The sequence below is a fragment of the Cydia splendana genome, chromosome 15 (genome assembly GCF_910591565.1).
Source record: "Cydia splendana chromosome 15, ilCydSple1.2, whole genome shotgun sequence".
In the NCBI taxonomy this organism is placed as follows: domain Eukaryota; kingdom Metazoa; phylum Arthropoda; class Insecta; order Lepidoptera; family Tortricidae; genus Cydia; species Cydia splendana.
In genome coordinates, this window is record NC_085974.1 from 16,126,477 (window position 1) to 16,147,659 (window position 21,183).

The 21,183-nt window shown below is 40.6% G+C and overlaps 3 protein-coding genes across 3 annotated transcripts in view; 2 read left to right on the forward strand and 1 right to left on the reverse strand.

The window, feature by feature from the left end:
* Positions 1-21,183, reverse strand: part of LOC134797338 (insulin receptor substrate 2) — a 394,635-nt gene that overhangs the window by 253,346 nt on the left and 120,106 nt on the right. The gene's annotated exons all lie outside the window — the stretch shown is intronic.
* The window catches only part of LOC134797737 (organic cation transporter protein-like), a 161,750-nt gene that overhangs the window by 80,620 nt on the left and 59,947 nt on the right, over positions 1-21,183 (forward strand). The gene's annotated exons all lie outside the window — the stretch shown is intronic.
* On the forward strand, positions 625-21,171 carry LOC134797295 (SET domain-containing protein SmydA-8). Its single transcript, XM_063769524.1, has 10 exons — positions 625-710; positions 1,507-1,758; positions 2,588-2,743; positions 2,888-3,148; positions 3,356-3,478; positions 3,911-4,098; positions 12,616-12,831; positions 13,529-13,716; positions 20,060-20,172; positions 20,834-21,171. The coding sequence occupies exons 2-10, from the start codon at positions 1,513-1,515 to the stop codon at positions 20,987-20,989; spliced, it is 1,647 nt and encodes a 548-aa protein (XP_063625594.1). The 5' UTR covers positions 625-710; positions 1,507-1,512; the 3' UTR covers positions 20,990-21,171.

Consider the following 21,183-nt stretch of genomic DNA (forward strand, 5'->3'; position numbering starts at 1 on the left):
CAGCGACTTTCCTTTCCTTTCCTTCTCTATCACTGTCCTGAAATTAAAATTGGTTCCTAAGTACCTTAAGTAAGGTTCCAACTGTCAGGGACCCAAAAAAGTATGTAGTCTGTGATTTACGTCCCTTTCTATTTGGCATTCTAATTTAACTCTAATTACATGTCTTACATCGATTGCAAATCCGTGAAAGCTTTGCGTATTTATCCTTATTATTTACTACAGATTATTTTAGCTGTTTAGATAATATTGCCATTGCATTCAGCCGGCCAATGTTACTCCCCGGTACTATGGCGATAGACCAAGCCTCCCTTGATAACATCTTCCGACTCTTCCAACTACTTAGTTCAAATATCAAACTCCTTTCCTATTTACCGCGCTCCAAGCGACTTCCTCCGTTTGTCTTACTCCTAATAAAGAAATTATAGTAACATTACATATTCTCTAAGGTTCTGATGTTAGAGATGAGGCCGCCTATGTTAAGTATGCTAGAAATCGCCCAGGTGGTAGGAACGCAGGGAAATCGTCCATACCCACCCGATTCCTCACGACAATCCGCGTCGTGTAACATACCCTTAACGCCGGCCTCAAATTTCTTCGAGTAGCTTCAGTAGTTTCAGCACAGTGCTATTTTTGCCATCGCATGCAGTCTCCCGGCGCGTACGCACGCGGCTCGTAGCTTTCGTTGTGATACTGTGGATTCTTAAACTAAGGTACGCAGCTGCACCTAATACACAGTTTTTTTTATCCATAACTTAAGAACAGTGAAGCAAGTGTCCACAATTTTGGTCGGAACCGGTTTTGGTGATCAATCGATTATAAAAACCACGACGAGAAATTATTAAGCTGTATTATCCTGCTTTCGGCGCTGAAAAGAAAATATAAGGCGTTCAGTGTTAAAACTCAGTAAATGATTTTGAATAGTTTCGTAGTTGAGTCTCGGTAGTGTCATCGTGCGAATTTTTCAACAGTCTTTTTGACTTTAATACTACTTATGAAATGATATCAACACAAATTAAATTCGTATTCTTTGTTAATGATAACTTGATAAGTGATCAATGAACGAAGAAAACGTCCTATAGTATTTATTTATTTAAGTGCCTACACCAGAATAGGTACCTAAGTAAATACTACCCGTCTGCTGCATGACCCCTTTGCATACAACTGATACGCAAGGGTGAGGAGGGGAGGGAAGTTAGATCAACTCTGCATACGTGTGTTATAGGTTTCCATTCGAAAGCTGGCACCTTTATATTTAATTTTGTTCCTTTTTTTATGTCCGTAGCCGGTAACGCCTTGTAATTTGTAATAGCAATGTTAATCGAAAGTTTAAATGCTTCTTATTTTGACTTTTCGTTTCTAATTTTACCATTTCTTTTTGGTTTGAATATGAGACTCACTAACTGCCTGAGAACATGGAACTAGACGACAAATTTCATATCAAAGATAAGAGAATTATATCCCACGAACTACTTAGCCTTAAAAATCTTCTTTGCCTTCACATTTCAGCTCACAATGAAATCCCTCGGCTCCTGCTACGTCTGCCTCTCCCCATCCTCCCAAAAATGCTCCGGCTGCCAAGAAGTCCACTACTGCTCTCGAGAGCATCAGAAGCAACATTGGAAACAGCACAAGCACCAATGCACGCCGGTCAGGGTGAAGGAGGATGATAAGGTTGGGAGGTTCCTTGAGGCGACAAGAGATATCAAGCCTGGTGATATTGTGGTGAAGGAAAAGCCTCTGATAACGGGACCTTCGCAAGTAAGTTCCTTCATCATTTACAAAACGTATGACAGGTTACATCAGTAGTATTAGAAGCTAATATAGACGCACAAGCACCAATGCACGGCGGTCAGGGTGAAGGAGGATGAGAAGGTTGAGAGGTTCCTTGAGGCGACAAGAGATATCAAGCCTGGCGATATTGTGGTGAAGGAAAAGCCTCTTATAACTGGACCTTCGCAAGTAAGTTCCTTCGTCATTTACAAAATGTATGACAGGTCTACATCAGTAGTATTAGAAGCTATTGGAAGCACAAGCACCAATGTACTCCAGTCAGGATGAAGGAAGATGAGAAGTTTGAAGGATTTCTTGAAGCGAACAGGGCATCGTGTCTGGTGACGATGACGTGGTGGTGAAGTAAAAACTTCCTTTAATAGACCTTCGAAAGTACCTTTTAAGTAGTCTTTACATCCTTCGATAGAACGAGGGTAGAAAAAAGATCAGTAAATGTAAGAAACTATCACACCCGAGAAAGCAGAAAATGTATCAGTTCACACTGCTTAAGATCGGTAAATTATCCCAACTTTCCGAATACTTATTTAGCCTTTAAGTGATCCATATCCTGTACAAGTGTAGTGCATGATTGTTTACATCGTATTTTCTCGGAAACGTTTGTATTTGTCATGCTCTCATGCTACTTCAGTCAACGTTAGTACGTTTTGTACCGAGACTGGCTGAAATAGCAAGACACGCTCGTACGTTTCCGTGAAAATACGATGGAAAATAATTATGCACTACATCTGTACAACTTTTCCAGTTAGATGACTGGAGAATACCAATCTACCTACATAGTAACGATAAACTCTTGCAGGTGACTCCACCAGTATGTCTCGGTTGCTACAAGCAGTTGGAAACTGGTAAAACGGTGGACTGCGAGCTGTGCGGTTGGCCCTTCTGCTCTCAAGACTGCACTATGCGAGACGAGCATACACCAGAGTGCCACTACACCGATAAAAGGGGGGAGAAGGTAAAGATAGAAAAATACTGTAAAGAGAAAAATTCTCTTTGTCCTCCCTTCTTCGATATGTTTCTTATTCTAAGTCCACTATCTACGATTTTCCTGCTTCAAATTTATTCTTATATCTCACCCCATCTCCAACTTTTATTCCAGGTATCCATACCATCATCATCATTCGGCGTGCCGCACCCAAACTACCAGTGTATCACTGTTCTCCGCTGCCTCTACCAGCGCGACCACGACGTCAAACTATGGGAGAAGCTCCAAGCCCTGGAGTCACACTGTGAAGACCGCCGTGGGACTGACAAATGGCAGAACGATAGGAAGATGATCGCGGAGTTTATCTGGAAGTTCTTCAAGTTGGACGGGGTGTTCAGCGAGGAGGAGATTATGAAGTGCTGCGGGATTTTACAGGTAACTTTAGTGTCTAATAACTACATATAAGTTCCACGCCTTGATAGTGAATTTAGTGGGGTAGTTGAAATTGGTTTAGCACCTTGTAACTTTACAGCGGCCAGTGTTACGGCAGTATATTTTATAACCATGAAGCTTTTGTTGGTATCTAAGCTGGCTGCCAGCTGTCCGGTCTCCTGTGGCTTAACTCTTTGATTTCATTTACAGATAAACGGCCACGAAGTCCCATTACTGGAGCCGGAGTATGTGTCAGTCTTCGATCGCATCTCCATGGTGGAGCACAACTGCCGCGCCAACTGCAATAAGAGCTTCACGTCTGATGGGCAAATTGTAAGTCTTATAACTTAGAGGCGAATGAAAAATAAATGGAGATGACAATTCTAAATTACTCTGATAGTTTGTGTCATGACATACACGACTGTATACCTATGCAATGTACATACACACACGAAAGATATTACACGTAAACACAAGTTTCTGTCATAGAAACAAGAACTTATATTACATACAATAAACGGCTCGGTGATAACAGGTATTTACTTGCATTAGCGCTCTCGGTTACATCTTAATAGAGCCCGGGCATTATCCACCTAATCCTAAAAATTGCGCAGGCATTGGTTTTTGCAGAAATCTCTGCCAGCTGACTATTCAACCCAGAGGTAAAGCTTCGGCATGATTCGAAATTTTAAACCGTCGACTTTTAGTGCGGAAGGAAGGAAGTCTATTCACTTAGCCATTTTTAAACCTCTGCATGCTGTCCAGGTCCTCTGCGCCGGCCAGGACATCCCCTCAGGCAGCCACATCACCGTGTGCTACACAGACCCGCTCTGGGGCACCGAAGCTCGTCGTCATCATCTCGCGGACTCCAAGTTCTTCGAATGTGCGTGCGCGCGCTGCGCGGATCCTACGGAGCTCGGGACTAATTACAGCGCTATTAAATGTAAAAAGAAGTAAGTGGGGTTTAGGTACTTTAAGAAATAGAAAGAAAAGAAAAGAAAGACAGTAGCCACAACATAGCACGTCAAAAACACACTCATGAAACAAAAACATTCGACGCTAAAATAGAATCCCCACTCAGCATAATGCCGCGGCAATCGTTGGCGTTGTTTTTAAAGGGACCTACTGACTTATAATTCTACGAATTAGTGGCTTTTGACAGTTTTTACCCCAATCCCAAGGCCCAATGTGCAATAGGTACATTGTAGGGCAAACCTTGGCTTATCGGTGATACTTGGTAATTCGGTGATACTCCGTTATAAGCTTACACAGTTCTCACCATGAGGAAATGCGAGCTATAAAATCATTGGCAGCTGTCAGTTTTGATGCTTGCAATTGCCCTACACTCTGTTTCAATCTAATTTGAACCTTTCAAAACCTACATAAGGTAGCATTTCTTTTCTTTCATTGTTTTCTAAAACAAACGAAAGTTACCCTAATCTCCTATACAACAAGGTTTGCCTTAAGATAAAAAAGAACTGTTTCCTAAATTAGCTTTCATATCCATCACGATAATTATATTTAAAAGATAACAATATAATGAAAGTCTGATTTGCGCTGCATTTAATTTTCTGATTCTACGCATTACTTGGCACAAAAATTTACTGTATTTATAATCTCTGTGTACATTATGCAATGTATGGTTTATCAAAGGAACACGTGACGATACACGTATATAGACTGACCAAGCACTCTGCTTTGCAGTGGCGGAGTGTAGAAGTGTTACCATGAACGTCAAATTACTATGTAAATCTGACTTTTATAAAAGCTCTTTTACACTTTGTCACGGAAATGTCAGTGCAGAGGTAGCTTATAGTATAAACCATAGAAGGTAGGATCGTATAGAAGTGGTATACGCGTGCCTCCGTGAGGGACAAAACAAACGCAAATGCGATTAGTCGAATTCATTTGTTGCCCACCATAAACCATACTAAAAAAACGGTGGGGAACAAATAAAATGTGAGACTGTGACAAGGACAAACAATAATAGCTCTTTCGCTGCTACTCCTACTGAAAGATACATAAGACTATCCTGTTCGGTCACTTCTCCCCACCCTCATGCCAGATCCAGTTTTAATACTAGATTCATGGTTTAAACGGACTCAAAATACCTTAGGTACCGTAAAACGGGGTGAGTAGGTTTCGCGGGGAGCTATGGGTTATCATGGTATAATAATATACTCCGCCTGGTACTCTATTCCGAGATTCGCGTATGACCTAACTGACACGGGCGTACGTCATCATGCTGTTTACAGGTTCTCAAACTTTAAAATGTGGGAGAATTTTAATCAACGGTGAAAATTATTTTAACGGCATTAATTTTAAGTTATTCATGTAGAAACATAGTAAAATAAAACAAATCTAATGTATTAAATTAAACTTTATTTATCTATACAAGACAAACGTTTAAAAAACGAATTCACAGTTACACATTAATTACCAAGCTTACGACGTGAAAAGTTTGGAAAACACTGCGACTGCTGACACTGAGCGAGAAGGAAATAACAATTAACACGCGTTCGACAAGGATGACGGTCAGGGCATGAAGTTATCTAGATCCGAATTGTCAAATGTGACAGCGCTATCCTGTGTTGCCAGTAGTGTAAACAGAATTACCCGAACGTCTGAAATTTCTTTCGTGAATCGGAAGATATTGCTAACGAATAATTAAAAATGACGTGTTATTGTAAAATTTAAGATAAAATACATTATAAATGAAAATTATAAAATTATAAAGAAATATTTTAACTTATTAACCATAGCTATAATGTACCGGGTATGTCCTGGACCCGGGTATGTCCTTAAACTACGTCCAAGACCACCGGTGGACGGGCAGCAGCGTCCCTCAAATTCGGTGTACTCGACTGCGATCGCCAACCCGCCTGCCAAGCGTGGCGATTATGGCATTCACCCCCCATCATGATGAGCACAATAGAACCACGGCCCCGAGGTTCCGGCGACCCCCGGTGCTCTGGCTATGGTAGCGGTCAGGGCATTAGCGGGGTCAGGGGTGCTAAGAATCTCCGGCAAAGATCCGGCTACCCGCCCCGACGACGACTGGCCCTGGTAACACACAACATACGCACTATGAGGACTGACGAAAAGATCTGCGAGCTGGAAGAGGAACTGAGCAGGTTACACTGGGACATTGTAGGGTTATGCGAAGTCCGTAGAGAGGGGGAGGACACGACAACCCTGAAGTCTGGTAACTTGCTCTACCACCGGGAGGGCGACCAACAGTCCCAAGGTGGTGTCGGGTTTCTCGTTCACAAGTCCCTCGTAAACAACATAATAACCATCGACAGTGTGTCGAGCAGGGTGGTATACCTAATACTCAGAATATCCAAAAGATATTCGCTGAAGGTCATTCAGGTATACGCACCGACCTCGTCACACTCCGATGATGAAGTAGAAGCTATGTATGAGGACGTAAGTAGGGCCATACATACTTCTAAAACCTACTTTACTGTTGTTATGGGGGACTTCAACGCAAAGTTGGGCAAGAGAAGCGGGGATGAGTTGAAAGTGGGGCAATTTGGGTATGGGCAACGGAACCCTAGGGGTCAGAGGCTGGCCGACTTTCTGGAGAGAGAGGAACTCTTCATGATGAACTCTTTCTTCCAGAAGCCGCCTCACAGGAAATGGACCTGGATGAGTCCTGACGGTTCCACGAGAAACGAGATAGACTTCATCATGACCGACAAGAAACGGATATTCAGTGATGTCTCTGTGATCAACAGGGTAAAGACCGGTAGTGATCACCGAATCGTAAGAGGCACACTGAATATCAATATTAAACTTGAAAGGTCCAGCCTGATGAAGTCTACGCTCCGACCTACTCGAGCCTATGTTCAAAACCCCGAAAGCTTTCAACTCGAGCTCTCTAACCGCTTTACTTGCCTAGAGAACTTGGCTTCAGTGGACGAAATCAACGACGGGCTAGTGGAAACTGTCCACACAGTAGGGTCTAAGTTTTTTAGATCCCGCCGTAAAGATAGACCTCAGAAATTGACCGAGCAAACCTTAAACCTCATGGCTGAACGACGCTCGCTACAGTTGCAGTCTCCCGATGACGCGGAGTCATATAGGCAGCTCAATAGACGTATATCTAAGTCCTTGCGACATGATCTGCGTCTCTTTAATACTAACCGTATTAAAGAGACTATTGAGCGAAACCAAGGCTCCAAAGTGTTCGCAAAGGACAAGTCTATTGGGCAAAGCCAGCTGACAAAGCTGAAACGGGAAGATGGCAGCATAGCGTCGAGCAAAGCGGAGGTTTTAGGTGAGATCGAGAGGTTCTATGGACAGTTATACACTTCGAACGCAAAGCCCGTTAACAGCTTGGTAGGAGATCCAAGAGCCAAGCTGTCCCGACATTATACCGAAGATATCCCGGACATCAGTCTGTACGAGATTAGGATGGCCCTGAAGCAGCTTAAGAACAACAAGGCGCCGGGCAAAGACGGAATCACTTCAGAGCTTCTGAGAGCGGGTGGAACACCGGTACTTAAAGTCCTCCAGAAGCTCTTTAATTCCGTCTTGTCCGAGGGCATAACGCCTGAAACATGGAATAGAGGCGAGGTGGTGCTGTTCTTCAAAAAAGGTGATAACAACCTATTGAAGAACTACAGACCCATCACGCTTCTGAGCCATGTCTATAAGCTGTTTTCAAGGGTCATCACGAACCGTCTCGAACACAGACTTGATGACTTCCAGCCTCCCGAACAAGCCGGTTTCCGAAAAGGCTATAGTACCATAGACCACATCCATACGCTGCGGCAAGTTATACAGAAGACCGAAGAGTATAACTTGCCATTATGCTTAGCGTTTGTGGACTATGAGAAAGCCTTCGATTCGGTGGAAACATGGGCGGTGCTTGAGTCTCTTCAGCGATGCCATATTGACTATCGGTACATCGAAGTGTTGAAGTGTTTGTATAGTAACGCCACCATGTCGGTCCGAGTACAGGAGCAGAGCACGAGGGCGATTCCATTGCGAAGAGGCGTAAGGCAGGGAGACGTTATCTCTCCGAAACTGTTTACTGCCGTAATGGAAGACGCCTTCAAGCTCCTGGAATGGGAAGGACTTGGCATCAACATCAACGGCGAATACATCACTCACCTTCGGTTTGCCGACGATATCGTAGTCATGGCAAAGTCGATGGAGGAACTCAGCATGATGCTCGATGACCTCAACCGAGTTTCACAACGGGTGGGCTTGAAAATGAACATGGACAAGACGAAACTTATGTCAAATGCCAATGTTGTGCCCATCCCAGTCTCTGTTGGGAACTCGGTACTCGAAGTTGTTGACTCGTACATCTACCTAGGACAAGTAGTCCAATTAGGTAGGTCCAACTTCGAGAAAGAGGTCAACCGCCGAATCCAACTCGGTTGGGCAGCGTTCGGGAAACTACGTAATGTCTTTTCGTCCGACATACCTCAGTGCCTCAAGACGAAAGTCTTTAATCAATGTGTGTTACCAGTGATGACTTACGGCTCCGAAACGTGGTCTTTCACTATCGGCCTCATCTCAAAACTTAAAGTCGCTCAACGAGCTATGGAGAGGGCTATGCTCGGAGTTTCTCTACGTGATCGAATCAGAAATGAGGAGATCCGTAGACGAACTAAAGTCACCGACATAGCCCACCGGATTAGCAAGCTGAAGTGGCAATGGGCAGGCCACATTGCACGCAGAGAAGATGGCCGATGGGGTCGAAAAGTGCTCGAGTGGAGACCACGGACTAGCAAGCGCAGCGTAGGACGTCCACCCACAAGATGGACAGACGATCTTGTTAAGGTCGCCGGAAGACGCTGGATGCGGGTCGCTTCCAACCGGCACGTATGGAGGTCCAAGGGGGAGGCCTATGTTCAGCAGTGGACGTCTCATGGCTGAGATGATGATGATGATGATGATAATGTACCCATGTAACATGTTATGTTGAAATAAAGTGGCAATGTTATTGTGACGTAGGCCCGTGTCACTCTGGGAATAGAAGACCATGTTTTATTAGACCATGTGGGTTATGAATGGGGAGAGAAGGATTGAGAGGGGGGTGAGGTGGGTTTTTAAGGCTACTGCTACAAAAATAATCTATTCCAATTTAAAATGGAGCTATAGTAATATTCATAATAAAAAAAAACGATCCAACAATCTTCCAAAATCACCTTTGTATGAAAAACCCTCTCACCCCAAATACGAGGCACTACGGGGTGAGGTGGGTTTTCCTCTTTATCGTCACAGTTATGAAATTGAACTACCCAAAATAAAATACAAACGTCCGAACCACTTATTATATACACCATTCAGTTTTCACATGTAAAAATAAAATTTTATCGAGGTTTGAAAGTCAAATTTCACCCAACTCACCCCATTTTACGGTATACCTTTTGGCCGCCGGACCTAGTCCGCAATGACGCTCACTCACACGCCAGAGTAAATTTTAAGTAAACAACTAATAAAAAGTTTAGGGATTGCAAATAGTGATATCGATATTTACAATTTATGGTAAAAATCTTCTCAATTTGGTTTTGTTCTTAACCAACTTTAATTTATTTCGAAAATACCAAAAAATTACATAATTTTTACAATGTTAAAAATAAAGGTCTTTATCATTAAAAACAACCACTAAACAATATCGATTCATGACGTAATATCACCGCACTAGGCTGTACGAGAAGTCTTTTATACAAGACAACGGCGCGCATGGACTGCCCGCAGTGCAGACCGACAAGGACTGTTTCCGCACGGATTAAGTAATAATAGTCTCTAGGTCAACGGCGTAAGCGCTTGTCGGTACGTAAACTTTACAAGCGTAACGTTAGATCAGCGCATCGAGTGTCAATAATATAAATGTACCGGAACTGCATTGAGGAAAATTACACGTGGGTTGAATTGTCAATGAGCGAAGAACAATAATATTGGAAAAGGGCGGGGATCGGAAATGTTCGGGAATGCATGTTTCACATTCAACATGATCCTTAGATGAGCTTCTCAGATCCCGTATTACATCCTCCCTACCATTTGACAATCTTTCGTCAATTTCAAATATATAACATTCTCATAGTTAAACTACACTGACTAGTCCGAGCATCTGCCTGCACCATTTTTGTGCTAAGCGGTCACTGCAGGGTATCACTCCCCACTATCATCTCAAAATGAATCATTTGTTCTGCAAATAGACCACAAGGGCAGATTTACTTGTCTGACTCTACTATCGACAGCAGAGCTGAAGAAGCTCCCTGAACTTCAGCTATAGTTATGCCTGTCTCTCTCTCTCATTTTACGTAATCTAGTTACTAGTTACCACCAATTGGCATTTAACAAGTGTTCAAATACGAGCCAACGGGAGTGGTAATTTCTCCATACAAACGTACTCCTCGTTTTCCTCCGTGGTTTTTGAAGCTAGAACAATGATTTTTTCAACACAGATTAATATTATCAATATCTGTGTCGGACCGTTTTGCTTTTTTTGATATTTTTCTTTTCTAAGGCGCTAGAGCCCTTCAAACATGGCCAAAATGGCCTAATTGACTATGCCGCAATGAGAGGCGTGGCATTCAAAACTGATATCAATTAGCCAAAAAAGCAAAACGGTTCGACACAGATAATTTCATAATCATTTAGATTTCCAAATTTGGTTACGATTGGTTAAGTTTTGGAGGAGGAAACAGAGGAGTACGAAACCTCGATTTTTGAGATTTTTACGCAGGACTTTTTGCCTTGTCCTTATCGCACTACTTTTAGGTGCCGCTTCCGTTAGCGAGACGGGTATATTTACCTAAAATATTTAAAACTCAGCTCCTGTTTCGTCTTAAATAAAACCAGATTTGCGATTTGATATTTATTTTGAATATTCTCATATCGAGTTAACATTTCCATCCCTAGATGTCTTGTATACAAGACAACGGCGACGAGGAACATGAAAAACGTTGAAATCTGGAACAATTTTTATGATAGCCTTATTATAAAAGAATGGATTTATATAGCTGCTTTAAATGCAATTTTTTTAAAAACAAAGACCTAAAACATTGACATGAGTGTAAAAAAATTACAATTGATATTTTTTTTACATTTACCATGTGGTTGAATTTATGTCTTGTATACAAGACAGCGGCGCCAATGTTTCGTTCTATCGTTGTCTTGTATACATGCCAACGGCGGTCAAAGGGTTAAGAAGATTTTCTTTGACTTTCAACATTATGATTCACAGCCTGCAGATTGGTTAAAAAAGGTACATACCTAATAATAATATTGGTCCGTAAAACTGAAAATACTTCATAAAATACTTTAAAATGTTAAATAAACTCACACGTCTTACCATTATAACTATTTTAAATGAAATGACATGGCCTCAAACCGTAAACATTACAGGGGCCTTATTCGACATGCCACTTTTGACGTCGCATGTTGAACTTCCGTTGAATCGAATCATTACTTTTCAAAATTTGACATTAGCAATCAACAGTTAGGTGACAACCAAACCAAACCATTATAAACCTTAAAGTAATAATAAAACAAAGTTGTTTTTTATTAAATTATTGGTTGTACCAAATAAACTTCCGCACTTGATGAACTTCAAATGAACTTCAACAGTTGAATTGCAATTGACGCGAAATCCGACAGTTGTACATGTCGAATTTGGCCCCAGGATTCTCAACAACAACATTATTTGAACAATTTACCTACGTAACACTTTATTCGCAATAAATCATTTCGTGCCCTAAAAAACAAACCTAAGAAACCTTATCTTATCTTTAGCTCTGACAAGTTGATAAGATAACAGCGAGATCAAAGATCTGTTATTAAACTAATCAGACAACTGGCATGGTGTTCGCTATTAAAAGATTACATATGTACAATTGTACATCTAATTAGAGTAGGTACTTCCTTATCTGCAAAAACTCTACTGACTATAATAGTACCTACATTATGAATTAAGTATGATTATGAGCTTAGGTACTTCCTTTTATTCGACAATGAACAAAAGGGAAGGAAGGTTAGTTCAAGCATTCAATATGTTATCTGATTGTTAGTGGATGAATTGTAGCGTTATAATTTTATAATAAATGGATCCATTTTTTGGCCCCGGTGCATGAATTAAAAATATTATCAACTTATAAAAGAAAGAGTTAGAAAATTTATGATTATAATTCTGCATTACAATTCTGAGCTGTCCAAAAATAACCTATAATATTTTAGCTGTTTTTCGCCTTATTTTGTTAGATTTTATGCTGAATATATTGTTGATATCTAATCAATAGTATGGTGCAGGGGGGCCATTTCGACTGCGGGATAATTTCAACTAATCGAACACGTTCCACGTTTTACATTATTAACTAAATAAAAATATATATTATGATATATATCGATTTGTGTGGACAATCCACGCCAGGTAGAATGGTCTATCAGTAGGTAAGAATTGTAGAATTACCTTATAGTTTGACACAACGCTCATTCCATCTCCACAGGGGCTGCAAAGGCTACCTCCTCCCGGAGACCTTCCTCGTCCCAATCCTGCACAAGACCAAGTCCCCAGACCCGTCGACCCGCAACCTGGACCTGAAGATGTGGGTCTGCCGGGTCTGCAAGGACGCTGTCTCTGACGCCATCATGCAACAGCTGCTCCAGGATATCGGGAGGGAGCTCAGCATCATGCCGAAGGGAGATGCTGATGCTTGTGAAAGGTACTTTTTTAGGGTTTCGTAGGGTAAAAACTGGACCCTATTACTAAGAATCTACTGTCCGTCTGTCTGTCTGTGTGTCACCAGGCTATATGTATCTCATGAACTGATAGCTTGAAATTTTCACAGTAGATGTATTTCTGTTGCCGCTATAAACAACAAATACTAAGTACAAAACCCTCGGTGGGCGAGTCCGACTCGCACTTGTCCGGTTTATATAGATTTTTTAATTGCTTTTTTTCTGGACAGGCTCAGATCATAAACTTACTTACCTACCTCGTCTTTGGTAAGATAACATTTATATTGAAGTCATTTTTAGTCCTCTTCCTTATGCCTATTTCTGGTGGAATCCTAAAGGATGACTCACGCTAGACCGGGCCGTGCCCGGGCCGAGACGTCCGACATGTCATTTTCTATGACGGCTGATCGGTAATCACGTGGTGGTTTCCATAGAAAACGAAGCGCTGGAAGCTCCGGCACGGCTCCTGCCCGGTCTAGCGTGATTCATCCTTTAAACAGAGCCAGTGTTACACTTTTAGCAACCTTATCTCAAGAATATTTTTGTTAAGCTTGGCTGCTTAGCGAAGCGAAGACCATATTATAACGTCCTTAGCACAAAACTGTTTTTGTTAGAGAACTAATCTGGCTTGTATATACGACATGTTTTTGTTACATTATTATTTGGCATTTTCTTTCCCAGGTTCATAAACCACTGCAGCGCCTACCTATACCCTCGGCACTACTACCTAACAGACGTCTCTCTAGCTCTAGCCCAGCTGATTGGTCAGGAGAGCGAGCTGGGCTTGGCTTCAGTGAGCGATGACAGGCTTCTACTGAAGACTCAGCTCTGTCGCAGCATTGCTGATCTACTTGACACCTTGGCACCTGGTAATAAAAGCGTTTTTACAAGCAGCACCTACTCTATGTACGATAAGAGCGTGACCGGTAAAACTTGTATTGCGATATTTTAAATCATTTTCATTCAAACGCCTTCTGATTGTATCTAGAGATATCTTCAAACCTTTTTTCTTTAGTTTACTTGCCCAGAAGGCCCAGAACGCAATGATAGAAGTTTATTTGAAGTGAATTTTTTGAAAACATCTGCAGGACGGTTTACCTTTATTTTGCCGTCAATTTTTCTGCAGATTTTCGTTTCACAGAAAATTTTTCAAGTAATTTCAAATCGCAAAATAATCTTTACATAGAACTTACTTCAAATAATTTTAGTTCGGATTAGTTATGTTTCACCAAAAATTTAAAACATTAGTTTTGTTTCAAAAACAATTTGTTCATGTAATTTCATTTCACAGAATCATCGATCTGTAGAAAAGTCACTTCTTATAAATACGGTTCACCAAAATTTAATATACAGAATAGTAATTTAGTCGAATTTTATTTATTTAGTCGTTAATTTAACGCAATCTGCTTCTCTGGAAGGAATTCGTTTTTAGGGGTTGCTGTTCTAACCTAACCCACTTTTCTGGCAACAGTTCGTTTTCTTGGGGGTCGCAGTTCTAACCTAACCTAACCCACTTTTCTGGCAACATTTCGTTTTCTTAGGGGTCGCAGTTCTAACCTAACCTAACACACTTTTATGGATAAAGTTCGTTTTTATGGGGGTCGCAGTTCTAACCTAACCTAACCCACTTTTCTGGCAACCGTTCGTTTTCTTGGGGGTCGCAGTTCTAACCTAACCTAACCCACTTTTCCAGCAAGGGTTCGTTTTCTTAGAAGTTGTAGCTCTAAAGTAACCTAAACTCCTTTTTTAGCAATTTCAATGAATACTACTATGTGAAAGGTAATTTTGTAAAATAATAATTGTTGAAATTAATATTCTGTGAACTGTAGTGTCGCACAAATAATATTCAATGAATAATAATTCTACAGTCAGTCTTTTATTTTATTTAAAAATCTTTAAATAAATATTCTGAATTTTAATCAAGTTACAAATATATGTTTCTTTGAAATGAATAATCGAAGAAACAGAATTAATTGTAACAAAAATGTGCGATTCGATTATTCTATGAATAATTTTCTGTTATAACAAAATTCTGCAAACAATTTGGCGATAAAATAAGGGTACACCCTGCAAGACCCGTTTTAAATCCTATGTGGAGGAGGTCTTTTTTAGGGTTCCGTACCCAAAGGGTAAAACGGGACCCTATTACTAAGACTCCGCTGTCCGTCCGTCTGTCACCAGGCTGTATCTCACGAACCGTGATAGCTAGACAGTTGAAATTTTCACAGATGATGTATTTCTGTTGCCGCTATAACAACAAATACTAAAAACAGAATAAAATAAAGATTTAAGTGGGGCTCCCATACAACAAACGTGATTTTTGACCGAAGTTAAGCAACGTCGGGCGGGGTCAGTACTTGGATGGGTGACCGTTTTTTTTTGCCGTTTTTTGTTGCATTATGGTACGGAACCCTTCGTGCGCGAGTCCGACTCGCACTTGCCTGGTTTTTTATTTTTTCCCGTGTTCTGGTATATCGTAAACATTTTTATACTCCATATAATGCTTCAACCACTTAATTACAAACGCCTTATATTTATCGAACGAGCGAGCGAAGCGAACGAAGTTCTTACATTCGACTTGGGACACGCGGCTGGCTAGGGGCACGTCCCGGCATTTCGATGTTTTTAAGCTGAACTATCAGAGGATAGTTTGATACTCAAGAACTTAAGTAAATTTGTTCTAATTTAAATGAAATTGGGTAAACGTGTAGTTGAGGGCATTATATTTTAGTCATTAAATTATGAGCAGGCTGGATCAAGGGGTTATTGAGCTAGAAGAGCTTAGAAGGCTAAAAAGCTATTTGTGAGGGGTCTTGCTATTCTGGTCATCTTTTTGCAAGAAAGTATGGTCGAGTTTGGTATCAAATGAAAGTGCTCGGCTTGCACTTTTATAATATCGTTTTTAAATTTACCATTTTGAAATAATTAGCAAGATAAAAAAAACCGGCCAAGTGCGAGTCGGACTCGCGTTCTAAGGGTTCCGTATATTACACAATTTTTAACAATCAGTGCCGGATTAAGATATGTTGATGCCCTAAGGATTTCTAGGTGCCCCCTCTCCCTCGGGTCATCAAGATTACATTGATTTTTTGGTAAATTGAGAGAAGTTCATTGCCGCGTTACAGCTGAGAATGGAAATCAGTCACATCATTTTATCACGAAAATTGACAGTGCCGCCGCAGTAATGTTGCAACAGAGTACCTAATGCTGTTGCAGTCGCCACCCGAATGTCACCTTTATCATAGCTTAGAAAGTAATAGAAACGCGAGCGAAGCGAGCGCGGAAATTTTTCGATATAAAAACGCAATATGATAGACAGTTGTAAATTTTTACTTTTAGTATGGAAATCAGTCACATCATTTTATCACGGAAGTTGACAGTACTGCAGCAGTAACGTTGCAACAGAGTAATGTTGCTGCAGTCGCCACCCGAATGTCACCTTTATCATACCTTATAAAGTTATTGAAAACTCGAGCGAAGCGAGCGCGAAAATTTTTCGATGTACAAACTCAATTTTACTTTTAGTCCCAACCAGGCGCGAATCCAGGATTTCATACAGAGAAGGGATGGGACAGTTTTCTATCAGCCTAGCTTCGCATAGGGCTCGATATTTCTTAGGCTTCGATATTCGAGGTTGTTTTCATGCATAAAATATGCAAGAAAGCAGAGCTTGGAATTGAATTGGCGAAGTGTGAGAAAGGCAGTAGGCCTAGCTGCGAAAGAGGAAAGCTTGGATTTGGATCCACGCCCATGTGTAATTAAGGCAGAAGGCCTCGCATAAGACCTAACGCCGAACCGCAAAAGAGTGGGTTGAAATCGAATCTATGCATGTAATCACGACTCTTCTACTGCTACCGATTGTTTCCCAAAGAATTACGCGCCATTATTTTTGCAAATTAGCTTTTGGACAGCTAAAAAAAATCGTGTGGTAAAAACGATGTGTCTGTCCCTAATTTTAAAATTTGTTCACCTTTTTCAACCTGGCATTTTGGTGCCCCTCCTGAACGTGGTGCCCAAAGCACGTGCTTGTTTTGCTTATTGGTTACAAAGTCTTTATTAATTCAACCATTAAAGTCGACGAGTACAAAAAACTTTAAGCTAGCTCTCAATTTAACATTTTTTTTAAACATTATTTTTAATTTGACCTTACAATTACTCGTAAGTAGGTAAGACCGTTAAATATTTAAAATGATTATCTTATCAGAAAATTATCACCAATTACTCTAAGAAAACTACTACTCTAAGTAATCCGGCACTGTTAACAATGTATTTTTTATGTGAAACGTGAGTGAAATCTCTTTAAAAAATCCGTAGGGGTCGGATTAAAAACTGTAATTAAGTCCGACTCACGCTTGACTGTACATTTCTAATAGGTTTTCCTGTCATCTATAGGTATAGACCTATTTTATGTATTTTTTTCAAAATTTTAGACCTAGTAGTTTCGGAGATAAGGGGGGGGGAATGGTCATTTTTTGCCTATTTTCTTGAATAACTTCTAAACTGTTGATTCGAAAATTATAAAATAAAATTATTTGAAATCCTTACAATAAGCTCTTTCATTTGATATAGTTTGAAAAAATTTTTTTTTTATTTTTTCATTTACCCCCCAAAAGTGGCCCCCATGTTTAAAATTCATTTGTTTACGTTACATGTCCGTATTCGGGTCACAAACTTACATATGTGTACCAAATTTCAACTTGATTGGTCCAGTAGTTCCGGAGAAAATCGGCTGTGACAGACGGACAGACAGACAGACAGACAGACAGACAGACAGACAGACAGACAGACGCACGAGTGATCCTATAAGGGTTCCGTTTTTTCCTTTTGAGGTACGGAACCCTAAAAAGAAATAAAATAAACATGATATTAGTATTTGACATTTGACAAGAAATATTACGGCTTAACACAGATACCTACAGTTTATTTTAATCTATATGGTGACTTAAATTTATCAATTAAGGGCTCCACAGAATTTGCAATAAATGCCACGCGGTTTTCTACTAAGTAGCACTGCATTCAATTGATCTTTTTAGCGAACCGCGAGTTCTCAGTTCGGGGCGAACAACTAGTTTATATGCAATCAGCTTGGTTTCGAAACATTTTGGGCCCTTTCGGGTACGTACAGAAGAACACTGCCTCATAATAGATCTACTAAATAACTTCTTAGCTACAGTCCAAACCGCAGACATATTCGCAGACAAGTGGCCGTCCTGGCAGCATAATATCAGGATGTTTTTAAACCCAACCTATGTAAATTAGTATAGTATCAGGATTTACAAAGTAGTTTTTTTAAACTCTACGAGTACCTATGTAAATTAGTATAGATTCAGGCCTTTTTTTAAATCTCTACATATGTAAAGGTAAATAAAGATCCTAGAGATAGTTATAACTATGTATGTATTAAGAGTATAAGTGTTTTGGCATATCTAGAGCTGTAAACTTATACTTGTATTTATTTAAAGAATAGATTTAGATTTAGATTTCTTTATTTCAAGATGAAAATTACACTATAAATTTGCTACATTCGTCAAAATTATGTTTATCTTCTCATCATGATCGTCAAAAATTACATTATATATTTAAAAATAAAAAATATTAAGATTAATAAAAATTATGTCTCCCAATAAGGATCGTCATGTACAAAGAAAAACATGTCAAACAATTGAATATAAACCAAGTTAACATTAAAGTCGATGTCAACATAAATAATTTGTAACTGTCATTAAAATGTCGAATTTAAACATAAAAATATCACAAAAGAACAAAATGTCATGTTTGAAATACAAATCTACAATTTAATAATAAATAAAATTACATATGTTGTTACAAATTCAATTCCATGTACTCATTTACAGAGTACAGAGGGTTATCCAACAAAAGGTTTCTCAATTTGCGCTTAAATGTTTCGTCACACGGCTCATTTCTCAGAGCGGCAGGTAGGTGCTCGTAGTAAGTAGGGCCGATTACTCGTGGGTTCTTTCTTGAAAGTGCCATGCGACGGGGAACTGTTCTCAGACGCCCTGCAGCTCGAAGCAGTTTGCCCGGAAAGTTAATGCGTGCAAATTGGGATATATTCTCTCTTACATATATCAGTACATCGAACAGGTACTGTGAGTAGTGCGTCATTATACGTTGAGAACCAAAAAGCTCTTTACAAGGGTGCCTGTCTTTCACACCGGCAAGTGTACGTATTGCGCGTTTCTGCATTATCAGAACTCTTTTGGCATCTGTTGAATTGCCCCAAAGCAGTGAGCCGTATGCCATGATAGAGTGGAAATGCGCAAAGTACACCTGCTTTAAGGCTTCTGCTGAGATAAGTGGTTTCAGTTTTCTCAACGCAAACGACGCACCACCCAATCGATCACAAAGGTTGTCTACATGGCACTTCCAATTTAGAGTGTTGTCAATCATAAACCCTAAGAACTTACTCTTTTCGCACATGGGCATCGGAAAGTTAGCCATGCACGGTGGCAGTTGAACCTTTCGACCAGAAAACAACATAATATTTGATTTAGTATAATTAAGCAATAGCCCATTTGCTGAGAACCATGCCTCCAATTGGTTGCAAGCATCATGAATTTTTAAAGCCAGTTGGTCATAAGAGCTTGCACCAACTAACACAGTTGTGTCATAAAGAATAATAACGTGAATCGTAAGCGACATTCTTGTTTTTTATTGAAGTTTAGGTGGGAAACTGTCAATAGATTTTTATTCTTTTTTACGAAGCATTATAGGCAAAAGAACAATCTATTCAACTCGTACTTTTTTTTCTGTGCCACATCCCTAAAATATACATGTACACTGGTCACGCTCTTGTCAAACACACGACTTCTACTCTCACTACTTACTTGACTGTATTCACTACGAGTAGCTCTAACCCAGCTGATTGGTCAAGAGACCGAGCTGGGATTGGCTTCAGTGAGCGATGACAGACTTCTACTGAAGACTCGATCAGCTCTGTCGCGGCATTGCTGATCTACTTGAGACCTTGGCACCTGGTGATAAAAGCTTTTACTATTACCCGTGATGTTTAAAAACTCATCAATTATTTACATAAGTGTTTACCGTTTCCAGTTTTGTACGTAACACATTTTATATTCGTTGATATCTCAGATCTTTAGCATGTGGGGCATTCCAGGAAAACGTATCCATGGCGAGTGACACGGAAAAGTTGATTGACCCAATTTTCATCTTTAAATTGAATTTTTGCAGCGGAGGTCCGCCTGCGGGGCACCCTGCTCTTCGAGCTACATGCTGCAGTGGCAGAGACTGGACGGAGGAAGTCCATAACTGATGGTCCTGGGGTCATGCTCGGATATGTCTCGGTAGGCCTGAACTCTATTATTTTGAGCGCGTTAAAATGTTTAAAATGTTTGTGTCACGTCAAGTACCATTGGCCACACTGTTAACTGTACATCGGTGGACCTTATGCCGTTAGTAATAAGGTCCACCGATGTACAGTTAGGAGTATCGCTGTTTGTACTTTGTACCTACTGTGCTCTAGGATCTATTGGACAGATTTAGGATCGGTTGCACCAAACCGTTTGTCACCGGAAAAGCGTTCCCTAAATTTATTTGTATGGGAATTTCATACTTCACTGCTGTTTGATGTTAATCAGTCTGTTAAATGTGGTTGGTGCAACTGGGCCTTAGAGGCCACAAACAACAAACTACAGTATGTCCAGCCTAGCAATGTGTCAAAGATAATTTTCAAAAACTATTTCTTAATATGTCTCAGACAAGTCTTGTTCAATGTTTTTTAAAGCACGCCTAATAAGTCCATCCAGGCGACTGTGTGAACGCTACGCCACGTATCCTTTGAAGTGTCAAAAAAACCGTCAATTTCCGGATTGCGCACCACGATAGACAACTGATGGCCAGTCGCCCGCCACTGTATACCATTGCCCCCTATACACAATGGCGATGGCTTGTCGTGGACCATCCTTGACTGTGTACTGGGCGTTTACATTAATATATGTATTGCAGGAGTCACGGCGAATCCTCCTGGAATCCGTACAGCTGCTGAAGCACGAGCCCCCGGAACTGCCCGAAGGCCGCATCGCTCAGCAGGCTCGCTCCAACATTATACATATGGACGAGCTCATCAAGAACTTGGCTGCCAATCTACCCGCCCCTCTTTAAACATACAAGCAAGCGTATTATGGATGCGGTTATTGTCACGCCAAGTTTGACAAACGCCAAAAAAAATTGTATCCGGATGACGCTACGCGTCGTCGCGTGACTATTACCGTACAGTCACCTGCGGCGGCAGTAGCACGGTCGCATTTTTATCACTTGTCACCATGCGTGTCACGTTCTAACAAGTATGTATGTAT

Bases quoted from the DNA above. Each gene is read 5' to 3' on its own strand.
- LOC134797295 (XM_063769524.1), top strand. From the start codon at position 1,513: ATGAAATCCCTCGGCTCCTGCTACGTCTGCCTCTCCCCATCCTCCCAA. The intron at 1,759-2,587 runs GTAAGTTCCTTC...AAACTCTTGCAG, and splicing joins TGATAACGGGACCTTCGCAA to GTGACTCCACCAGTATGTCT. The intron at 12,832-13,528 runs GTACTTTTTTAG...TTTCTTTCCCAG, and splicing joins GATGCTGATGCTTGTGAAAG to GTTCATAAACCACTGCAGCG.